The 12658-nt window shown below is 37.3% G+C and overlaps 1 protein-coding gene across 1 annotated transcript in view; it reads right to left on the bottom strand.

Annotated features, from left to right (window-relative positions):
* Positions 1-12658, bottom strand: part of LOC132367750 (NUT family member 2G-like) — a 39151-nt gene that overhangs the window by 14621 nt on the left and 11872 nt on the right. Inside the window, exon 8 of the mRNA XM_059926341.1 lies at positions 12189-12381. Coding sequence (XP_059782324.1) covers positions 12189-12381 — 193 coding nt within the window. The remainder of the gene's footprint in view (positions 1-12188; positions 12382-12658) is intronic.

Below are 12658 nucleotides of genomic sequence, written 5' to 3'. Positions count from 1 at the left end.
CCAAACTCATTCTACGAGGCCACCATCACCCTAATACCAAAACCAGACAAAGATGTCACAAAGAAAGAAAACTACAGGCCAATATCAGTGATGAACATAGATGCAAATCCTCAGCAAAATACTAGCAAACAGAATCCAACAGCACATTAAAAGGATCATACACCATGATCAAGTGGGGTTTATTTCAGGAATGCAAGGATTCCTCAATATACGCAAATCAATCGACGTGATACACCATACTAACAAATTGAAGGAGAAAAACCATATGATCATCTCAATAGATGCAGAGAAAGCTTTTGACAAAATTCAACACCTATTTATGATAAAAACCCTGCAGAAAGTAGCCATAGAGGGAACTTTTCTCAACATAATAAAGGCCATATATGACAAACCCACAGCCAACATCGTCCTCAATGGTGAAAAACTGAAACCATTTCCACTAAGATCAGGAACAAGACAAGTTTGCCCACTCTCACCACTATTATTCAACATAGCTTTGGAAGTTTTAGCCACAGCAATCAGAGAAGAAAAAGAAATCCAAATCAGAAAAGAAGTAAAGCTGTCACTGTTTGCAGATGACATGATAATATACAGAGAGAATCCTAAAGATGCTACCAGAAAACTACAAGAGCTAATCAATGAATTTGGTAAAGTAGCAGGATACAAAATTAATACACAGAAATCTCTGGCATTCTTATACACTAGTGATGAAAAATCTGAAAGTGAAATTAAGAAAACACTCCCATTTACCATTGCAACAAAAAGAATAAAGTATCTAGGAATAAACCTACCTAAGGAGACAAAAGACCTGTATGCAGAAAATTATAAGACACTGCTGAAAGAAATTAAAGATGATACAAATAGATGGAGAGATATACCATGTTCTTGGATTGGAAGAATCAACATTGTGAAAATGACTCTACTACCCAAAGCAATCTACAGATTCAATGCAATCCCTATCAAACTACCACTGGCATTTTTCACAGAACTAGAACGAAAAATTTCACAATTTGTATGGAAACACAAAAGACCCCAAATAGCCAAAGCAATCTTGAGAATGAAAAACGGAGCTGGAGGAATCAGGCTCCCTGACTTCAGACTATACTACAAAGCTACAGTAATCAAGACAGTATGGTACTGGCACAAAAACAGAAACATAGATCAATGGAACAGGATAGAAAGCCCAGAGATAAACCCATGCACATATGGTCACCTTATCTTTGATAAAGGAGGCAAGCATATACAGTGGAGAAAAGACAGCCTCTTCAATAAGTGGTGCTGGGAAAACTGGACAGGTACATGTAAAAGTATGAAATTCCAACACTCACTAACAGCATACACAAAAATAAACTCAAAATGGATTAAAGACCTAAATGTAAGGCCAGACACTATCAAACTCTTAGAGGAAAACATAGGCAGAACACTCTATGACATAAATCACAAGATCCTTTTTGACCCAGCCCCTATAGAAATGGAAATAAAAACACAAATAACTAAATGGGACCTAATGAAAGTTAAAAGCTTTTGCACAGCAAAGGAAACCATAAACAAGACCAAAAGACAACCCTCAGAATGGGAGAAAATATTTGCAAATGAAGCAACTGACAAAGGATTCATCTCCAAAATTTACAAGCAGCTCATGCAGCTCAATAACAAAAAAACAAACAACCCAATCCAAAAATGGGCAGAAGACCTAAATAGACATTTCTCCAAAGAAGATATACAGATTGCCAACAGACACATGAAAGAATGCTCAACATCATTAATCATTAGAGAAATGCATATCAAAACTACAATGAGATATCATTTCACACCAGTCAGAATGGCCATCATCAAAAAATCTAGAAACAGTAAATGCTGGAGGGGGTGTGGAGAAAAGGGAACCCTCTTGCACTGTTGGTGGGAATATAAATTGATACAGCCACTATGGAGTACAGTATCGAGGTTCCTTAAAAAACTACAAATAGAACTACCATACGACCCAGCAATCCCACTACTGGGCATATACCCTGAGAAAACCACAATTCAAAAAGGATCATGTACCAAAATGTTCATTGCAGCTCTATTTACAATAGCCAGGACATGGAAGCAACCTAAGTGTCCATCAACAGATGAATGGACAAAGAAGATGTGGCACATATACACAATGGAATATTACTCAGCCATAAAAAGAAACAAAATTGAGTTATTTGTGGTGAGGTGGTTGGACCTAGAGTCTGTCATACAGAGTGAAGTAAGTCAGAAAGAGAAAAACAAATACCGTATGCTAACATATATATATGGAATCTAAGAAAAAAAAAAAAGGTCATGAAGAACCTAGGGGTAAGTCTTGAATAAAGACACAGACCTACTAGAGCATGGACATGAGGATATGGGGAGGGGGAAGGGTAAGCTGTGACAAAGTGAGAGAGTGGCATGGACATTTATACACTACCAAACGTAAAACAGATAGCTATTGGGAAGTAGCCGCATAGCACAGGGAGATCAGCTAGGTGGTTTGTGACCATCTAGAGGGGTGGGATAGGGAGGGTGGGAGGGAGGGAGACACAAGAGGGAAGAGATATGGGAACATATGTTTATGTATAACTGATTCACTTTGTTATAAAGCAGAAACCAACACACCATTGTAAAGCAATTATACGCCGATAAAGATGTTAAAAAAAAAACAAAACTAAAAATAGAACTACCATACGACTCAGCAATCCCACTGCTGGGCATATACCCTGAGAAAACCATAATTCAAAAAGAGTCATGTACCAAAATGTTCATTGCAGCTCTATTTACAATAGCCAAGACATGGAAGCATCCTAAGTGTCCATCGACAGATGAATGGATAAAGAAGATGTGGCACATATATACAATGGAATATTACTCAGCCATAAAAAGAAATGAAATTGAGTTATTTATAGTGAGGTGTATGGACCTAGAGTCTGTCATACAGAGTGAAGTAAGTCAGAAGGAGAAAAACAAATACCGTATGCTAACACATATATATGGAATCGAATTTTTTAAAAAAATGGTTCTGAACAACCTAGGAGCAGGACAGGAATAAAGACGCAGATGTAGAGAATGGACTTGAGGACACGGGGAGTGGGAAGGGTAAGCTGGGACGAAGTGAGAGAGTGGCATGGACTTATATATACTATGAAACGTAAAATAGATAGCTAGTGGGAATCAGCCGCATAGCACAGGGAGATCAGCTCCGTGCTTTGTGACCACATAGAGGGGTGGGATAGGAAGGGTGGGAAGGAGACACAAGAGGGAAGATATATGGGGATATATGTATAAGTATAGCTGATTCATTTTGTTATACAACAGCAACTAACACAACAATGAAAACAATTATACTCCAATAAAGATGTTTAAAAACAAAACAAAACAAAAAAAAAAAAACAAAAGATTGGCTTAATAAGATTATTGAGTTATTGAGATGTTAACTAGACATGGAACACAATTCAGTTCTAAGCTACTTTTGGATAGTAGACAAGAACTTTCTTTCTCAGTCTACTCATGTTGACTTCTGAATAATAGAAACAAAATGTAATAAAGAGGTAGTACACAAAAACTAATATACCTATCCCAATGCAAAAACGTTTTCTATTATAGTTCCCAGTAAGAATGTTAAATCAAAGGGTTATTGTGACTAGGAAGAGGGATTCAGGTTAAAAAGTTATTTGTAAGATTGTAGGATGAACTTCAAACATTAAATGAGACAGAAAGAGAAGATGAATCTCTCCTGAGACAAAGAGAGAAGGAAAGATATCTTTTGCTCTGGTTTTCTTCAGCATACACTTATGGTGCTTACTATGTGCTGGGCAAGGTTCTAAGTACTTTGCAAATATTACTTTGTTTAGTCTGCATTAACAATCTTTGTGGTCTAGGCATTATGTTACTCATGCTCACTTGAGGAAATAGATGCACACAGACATTAGGTATTTTTTTCTGAAGTCACAGAGCTGGCCCAGGGCAGTATCAGGCTTCCAACCCAGGCTCATAGTCACTATGCTGTCCAGCCTGTTTTCCTTTCTAGAACCACATGCAATTGGCCAATGTCAAATGCATTGAACATACTTTCCCTTCAAGAAGAAACATATCCATGAAATTCTCTCCCTGTACTTGCATGCAGCACTCAGTTCTCTGCAGCCCCTGAGCCCTTCTGCCTATCTGCATATCCAGGTAGACCAAAGAAAGCCTTAGAGATAGAATACATATATAGATATATATCATATATACGTATTGTACACTAAACACACCTAAATCTCCATTTCCCTAAATCACACGTATACACATACATTCTTGGTCTCTATGAAGGCTAAGCCATTGTGTAGTGGCTTTGGGTTGGCTACTGAACCTTCTAAGTCTGTTTCTGTACCTATAAACTAAGAATAAATGCACTATCTACCTCACTGGCTGAACAGAACTTATATTTTCCTCCTACACACTTACCTCTTGGTGCTTCTCATTCCTTAGAAAATTCAGCTGTCACTAACACATTCCCTATTCTTAACATGAAACACTTCTCCCTCTACTCCAGACACAGATGACTTGATCAGGGCACATGTATTCAGAGGAAGTGTGACCTTATTTAGGCTGAACACATTAGAGACACCAAAATCAAGAACCAGAGATACCAGGACCGAGATGGTCAGAACCAGAAGGTTAGGGAACTCCTGGAGTGAAGGCTGCATTTTAGGGACTGTCCTGCTGGGGTCATGAGCAAGTAAAGGGAACACGTGGAACCAGGAGGAAGTGACAGCTGCTCTGAGAAGTAGAGATGGTGCTTCAGGCAGCTCTGAAGGTACAGAGAGGGTACCTTTAGGTCTGAGACATCATTCTGCTACTCCAAGCATGGGGAGGCTAGCTCTGTCACTTTGTCTCCTAGGAAACCCCTCTGCTTTTGGCTTCAGATAGTGTGCATGAGATTGTGGTCACTTGCAATCAAGTGATTTCTAAATTTGTGGGCTTATTGTAAAGATTAAATGAAATTAGGCAAGGAAGCACCCCCCAAGACAGTTGTAGGGCAACCAAAAGCACCATCCTCTGACATCTGATGCAAATTAAAACAAAAGGAGCAGAGAGCAGGCCACCCTAGGTTCCTGGAGCATGGGCCCATGTGTGGTGTGGTGAGTCCAAAGGGACAGGGGGTGGGGCCAGACCTGATGGGCAGCACAAAAGGTCTGCAGACTTCTCTAGAGATGAGCAGAGGGAGTGAGTCTGTGTTTGGGGAATGGAGAGGAATTGAAGTCATATGCTAAATTCACCAAAATTGAAGTCATATGCTAAATTCACCAAAACTATTAAAAGATAGTTTGCTCCAGCAGAACCCAGCAGAGGTGGAACCCAGTGGAGGCAGAACCCAGCAGAAAATAATGACCTTTTAGGTTTGGAGTGTCCTTATTCACAAAAGAACCGCAAAGGTGGGATCTTTGTTCACGAGCCGGGGGTCAGGCCAAAGCTCCTGCAGTGGGAGCTCTGAGTCCAAACCACTGGACTAACAGAGAAGCTCAGACCCCGTGGAATATTCATCAGAGTGCGGTCTCCCAGAGGTCCTCATCTCAGCACCAAGACCCAGCTCTACCCAACAGCTTACAAACTCCAGTGTTGGAAGCCTCAGGCCAAACAATCAATAACAGAGGAACAAAATCCCACTCATTAAAAAAAAAAAAAAAGTGACAGCAACAAAATATGTCACAGAAGAAGGAGCAAGGTAAAAGCTTACAAGACCAAATAAATGAAGAGGAAATAGGCAATCTACCTGAAAAAGAATTCAGAGTAATGATAGTAAAGATGATCCAGAATCGTGGAAATAGACTAGAGGTATGGATTGAGAAGATACAAGAAATGTTTAACAAAGATCTAGAAGAACTAAAGAACAAACAAACAGAGATGAACAACACAATAACTGAAATGAAAAATACACTAGAAGGAATCAGTAACAGAATAACTGAGGCAGAAGAACGAATAAGTGATCTGGAAGACAAAATGGTCGAAATAACTCCTGAGGAGCAGAATAAAGAAAAAAGGATGAACAGAATTGAAGACAATCTTAGAGACATCTGGGACAACATGAAACGTACCAACATTCTAATTAAACTGGTCCCAGAAGAAGAGAAAAGGAAAGGGTCTGAGAAAATATTGCAGAGATTATAGTTGAAAACTTCCCTAACATGGGAAAGGAAAAGGCCCTGGGTGGGGGGGGCGGGTGTGCTGGGCCTAGGCTCAGTGCGACCAGAAGGGGCCTTGTCGTGTGGAGCATCAGGCCTGGGATCTGCAGGCTCCCCGAGGCCCACTGGGTGGGGGGAAATGCAGGCCGCATTTCCTTCTGGTCCTCCAATCCCCTGAGGGTCTCTCCCTGTCCCTGTTGTTCCCCTCGTTGTGAATGGGCCCCTCTGTGCATGGGAATCCCTCCCCTCCTCCAGCTGCCCCTCAGGGGCACCAGTCCCATCTGGCCTCCACTTCTCCTTCCCCTTCCCTCCCCCATGTCCTACTGGGTCACTCAGGGGTTCCTCCAGTCCTCTTAGGTGTCCGAGGTCCCCCACCAACACCTGGTAGGTGTCCTAGTTGTGAGGAGACGCCAACTCTGCATCCTCCTACTCTGCCACCTTGACTCCAGCCCCCCAGCTTTTTTTCTGATGGAGATTTCCTTGAAGTCTAGGAGCTGAAATAATAAATAAAAACATGTAAAAAGAGGGAACAGCCACCACCAATTTCGGCAGATTGGCTCTGTGCTGGGGTCCTTGTTCACCACTTAGCTAGGCTTGCTCTGAGCCTAGGGATTAGCCTGAGGTGAAAGCTTGAGGTCTTCTCAGGACTTTTCTGAGCATGTCATGCCTGGCCCTGCGTGTGGCTTTCTAAATTCCCCTGCATACAGGCTGCTTTGAAAGTCCTAATTTCCCAAATAGTCTCACTTCCAGCTTCTACCTTGGGCTTTAAATGGTCTATTATATTTCTCCACCCAGAATCTCTTGACCCAGGCATCTGTTCATTTACAGTTGCCTTGTAGCTTTACAAGTAGCACCTGCCATTTTTCTGTGTTCTGTGTTATGCAAAACAGACAAGAGCATTTTGCTTCAGGCTTTCAGGCTTTCAGTTTTCCCCCTGACAGGTTGGAATAGTGGTACACAATAATTTGTAAATAAGGTCTACTCTGCTCCAACCAGTTGGAATTGGAGAACTGGAAACCAGGCTGCTGCTGGCTCAAGACTAAGACCACTGTTATGTTGGGAGGAGTGGAACAAGAGTAGGTAAATGGCCACAAAACTTTCCTATCTCTTTGGCGATGATTTTCTCCAATTGGGCATTTGCTTGGTTGTGGAAACCTTTGATGATTTTCCAGAGCTCTTACAGAGTTGGTTTAGAAGCTTCTGATCGGTTTTTGTTTTGAATGTTTCTGTAGGCAAACAAGAGTTTGAAACTTCCTAGACCATCATTTTGCTGCCATCTTTCTTCCTTTAACTTTTGATATAAGTTTTAGAATAAGCTTGTCTATTGTGACCAAAAAAAACCTGTTGGGAGTTGATAGGAATTGCATTTAAACCTACAGATCAATTTGGGAAGAATTAATATTTTACCATATTGAGTCTTCCAATCCATGAAAATAATATGCCTCTGTACTTTTCTTTTTACCACTTGTTTAATTGTTTTCATCAAAGTTTTGTAGGTTTCATTATACAGATCTACATTTTTTAAACATTTATATTAAACATCTCATTTTGAAGGCAGTTATTGTATATATTTATTTATTTATATTTATTTGTAGCACTTTTTATTTTTCTTAAGCTGAGGTATAACTGACATACAACATTATATTAGTTTCAAGTGGACAACATAATGATTCAATATTTCTATATGTTGCAAAATTATGACCACAATAAATCTAGTTAACATCCACCATCATATATTGTTACAATTTTTTTCTTGTGATAAGAACTTTTAAGATCTATTCTCTTAGAAACTTTCAAATATGCAGTACAGTATTTTTAACTAGAGTTGCCGTGTTTTACATTACATCCACATGATTTATAGTATTTATTTTATAACTGGAAGTTTGTATGTTTTGACTACCTTCAGCCTTTTTGCCCACCTTCCTCACGCCCCACTTCCAGCAACCACCAAACTGTTCCCTGTATCTGTGAGTCTGTTTTGTTTGTTTTTCATTATTCCATATATGTGAGATCATACAGTATTTGTTTTTCTGTGTGTGACTTATTTTGCTTAGCATAACACCCTCAAGGTCTATCCATGCTGTCACAAGTGGCAAGATTTTATTCTTCTTTATGGCTGAATAATATTCCATTATATATATATATATATATATATATATATATATATATATATATATATATACACACACATATATATATATATATACATACACACACATATATATATATATATCTCACATTTTCTTTATCCATTTATTCATCACTGGACATTTTGGTTGTTTCCATAGTTCGACTATTGTAAATAATGCTGCAGTGAACATAGGGTTGCATATATCTTTTCAAGTTAGCGTTTTTATTTTCTTTGGCTAAATATCCAGAAGTGGAATTGCGGAATTATATGGTAGTTCTATTTTTAATTTTTGAGGAAACTCCATGCTGTTTTCCATAATGGCTACACAAATTTACATTCCCACAAGCAGTGCACAAAGTTTCCCTTTTCTCCCTATCCTTGCTAACACTTATTATTTCTTCGCTTTTGATAATAGCCATTCTAACAGGTATAAGGTGATACCTCATTGTGGTTTTGATTTGCAATTTCTTGATGACTAATGATGTTGAGCATCTTTTTGTGTACCTGTTAGCCAATTGTATATCGTCTTTGGACAATGTCTTTTCAGATCCTCTGCTTATTTTTTAATTGGAATTTTTTTGTTTGTTTTTGAGTTGTATGAATTCTTTACATGCTTTGGATATTAACCCCTTATTGGGTAGATGATTTGCAAATATTTTCTCCTATTCACTAGGTTGCCTTTTCACTCTATTGATGGTTTCCTTTGCTGTGCAGAAGCTATTTAGTTTGATGTACTTCCACTTGTTTATTTTTGCTTTAGTTGCCCTTGCTTTTGGTGTCAAATCCCAAAAAGAAAAAACAAAAATCATTGACAAGATTGATGTTAAGGAGCTTACTGCCTATGTTTTATTCTAGGAGTTTTTATGGTTTCAGGTCTTACATTCAAGTCTTTAATCCATTTTGAGTTGAATTTGTGTATGGTGTAAGATACTGGTCCAGTTTCATTTTTTGTATGTGGCTGTCCAGTTTTCCTAACACCATTTATTGAAGAGACTGTCCTTTATCTATTGTATACTCTTGGCTCCTTTGTTGTAAATTCATTGACCATATATGAATGGGTTTATTTCTGGGCTCTCTATCTTTTTCATTGATATGTGTCTCCCTTTATACCAATACTATACTGTTTTGATTACTATAGCTTTGAAATATAGTTTGAAATCAGGGAGCATGCATTTTCCAGCTTTCTTCTTCTTTCTCAAGATTTTCAGGGCCTTTTGTGGTTCCATACAAATTTTAGAATTGTTTGTTCTGTTTCTGTGAAAAATGTCACTGGAATTTTGATTGAGTTTTATTGAATCTGTAGATTGTTTGAGGAGTATGGACATTTTAATAATATCAATTCTTCCAATACATGAGCATGGGGTATCTTTGTGTCTTCTTCAGTTTATTTCATCAATGTCTTATAGTTTCAGTGTACAGGTCTTTCACTTCCTTGGTTAAATTTATTCTTATTTTATTCTTTATGATACAATTGTAAATGGGATTGTTTTCTTAACTTCTCTTTTGGTTAGTTTGTTATTAGTGTGTAGAAATGTGACATACTTCTGTATAATGATTTTATATCCTGCAAATTTACTCAATTCATTTATTAGTTCTGACAGTTTTTCGATGGAGTCTTTAGGGTTTTCTATATATTGTGTCATGTCATCTGCAAATAGTAGCAGTTTTACTTCTTTCTTCCCAGTTTGGATGCCTTTTATTTCTTTTCCTTGCATAATTGCCCTGGCTAGGACTTCAGTGGTCGTCTTTGTCTTGTTTCTGATCTTAGAGGAAAAGCTTTCAGCTTTTCACTGTTGAATATGATGTTATTTGTGGGCTTGTCATATATGGTCTTTATTATGTTGAGGTATGCTCCCTCTATACCCACTTCATTGAGAGTTTTTATAATAAATTGATGTTGAGTTTTCTCAAAAGTCTTTCTGCATCTATTGAGAGGAGCATATGATTTTCATTCTTCAAGTTGTTAATGTGGTATATCACATTGATTGATTTGCAGATATTGAACCATCCTTGCATCCTAGGAATAAATCTCACTGGATCATGTTAGATGACCATTTTACTGTATTGTGGAATTTGTTGTTTACTCTCCACATGTTTGTGAATTTTCCAGTTTTCTTTTTGTAATCAATTTCTAGTTTCATACCACTGTAGTCAGAAAAGGAGCTTGATATAATTTAAATCTTCTTCAATTTGTTAAGATTTGGTTTTCGCTTTACATATGATCTATCCTGGAGAATGTTCCATGTGTACTTGAGAAGAATGTATATTCTGTTGCTTTTGGATGGAATGTTATATATATATGTTAAATCCATCTGATCTAACATGTCATTTAAAGCCAATCTTTCTTTATTGATTTTCTGTGTGGATGATATATCTGTTGATGTAAGTACGATACTCAAGTCCCGTACTATTATGGTATTGCTATTTTTCCTTTGAGGCCTATTAATATTTGCTTTATTTATTTAGGTGCTCCTATGTTGGATGCATAAATATTTACAAATGTTATGTACTCTTATTGGATTGACCCTTTTATCCATATGTAATGTCCTTCTTTGTCTCTTGTTTTAAAGTCTATTTTTTCTGATATAATTATAGATAGCTACCCCAGCTTTCTTTTGGTTTCCATTTGCATGGAATATCTTTTTCCATCCCTTCAATTTCAGTCTGTGTGTGTCTTTAGCTCTGAAGTGAGTTTCTTATAGGCCACATATAGATGGGTCTTCTTTTTTAATCCATTCAGCCACCCTATGTCTTTTGATTAAAGCCTTTAGTCCATTTACATTTAAAATAATTATTGATAAGTATGTATTTATTGCCATCTTGTTAATTGTTTCCTGGCTATTTTGTGATTTCTCTGTTCCTTTCTTCTCTTGCTCTCTTCCTTAGCGGCTTAATGACTTTCTTTAGTTGTATGTTTAGATTCCTTTCTTGTTATCTTTTGTGCATCTACTCTAGGTGTTTGCTTGGTGGTTACCATGAAGCTCACATATAACAACTTATATTTTTAACAGTCTATTTTAAGTTGATAACAACTTAAGTTTGAATGCATTCTATAGGTCAAAGTTTTTACTCCTCCCTCCTCACATTTTATGTTTTTGATGACATATTTTACATGTTTTTATGTTGTATATCCCTTAACTAATTATTTTAATTATAAGTCTTTTTACGAGTTTTGTCTTTTAACCTTCATACAGCTTTATAATTCATTAATCCACTACCTTTACGATACACACTTACCTTTACTGGTGAGATTTATACTTTCATGTGTTTTCTTGTTACTAATTAGCGGCCTTTCTTTTCAGCTTAAAGAAGTTCTTTTAACAATTCTTGTAAGGCTGAGTTAGTGGTGATGAACTCCTTTAACGTTTAGTCATCTGGAAAACTCTTTTATCTCTCCTTCAGTTCTGAATATAACTGGGTGAAGTATTTGCTGGGTGAAGTATTCTTGGTTGGAAAGATTTTTCTTTCAGCACTTTGAATATATTGTGCCACTCCCTTCTGAGTTGTAACATATCTGCTAAAAAATCTGATGATAGTCTTATGGAAGTTCTTTTGTACGTAACAAGTTGTATTTCTCTTGGTGATTTTAAGATTCCCTTGTTATCTTTAACTTTGACATTTTAATTTTAATATTTCTTGGTATGGATCTCTTTAGGTTGATCTGCTTTGGAGCTCTCTGGGCTTCCTGTATCTGGATGTCTGTTTCTTTCCCCAGGTTAGGAAAAGTTTTCAGATATTATTTCTACAAATATTTTCTGCCCCTTTTTCTCTTCTCCTGGAGTTCCTATAAGGTGAATGTTATTCCATTTGATGTGCCATAAATCCCTTAAGCTATATTAATTATTTTCATTCTTTTTTCTTCCTTATTCTTTGATTGGATGAGTTCCTCTGACCTGTCTTTGAGTTCACCTATTCTTTCTTGTGCTTCATCTACTGTATTTCTAAGTTCAGTTATTGCGTTCTCCAGTTCTGTGACTTCTATTTGGAACTTTCTTATATCTTCTATTTCTTTGTTGAAGTTCTCACTGTTTTCATCCATTTTCCTTCTGAGTTCAGTGAGCACTTTTATGACCATAACTTTGAACTCTTTATCAAGTAAATTACTTACGTTCATTTCATTAAGATTTTTTCCTGAGGTTTTATCTTGTTCTTTTTTTGGAGTATAGTCCTCTCTTTCTTCATTTTGCTTGACTCTCTGTGTTGGTTTCTACGCATTAAGTGCAATAGTCACATCTCCCAGTCTTGAAGAGCTGTGTGACAGATGAACCTTGTCATTTAACGCTGTCTACTCTTGGTTGCCTCTCAAACCTTTGTGATTGTCTAAGCAGTTTATTTTTAATAGACTTGGCACACCCTCCCAGCA

This window comes from Balaenoptera ricei, chromosome 6 (genome assembly GCF_028023285.1).
Source record: "Balaenoptera ricei isolate mBalRic1 chromosome 6, mBalRic1.hap2, whole genome shotgun sequence".
Classification (NCBI taxonomy): Eukaryota; Metazoa; Chordata; class Mammalia; order Artiodactyla; family Balaenopteridae; genus Balaenoptera; species Balaenoptera ricei.
The sequence above is the reverse complement of the archived record's forward strand: the minus strand, read 5'-3'. Positions and strand labels throughout refer to the sequence as shown.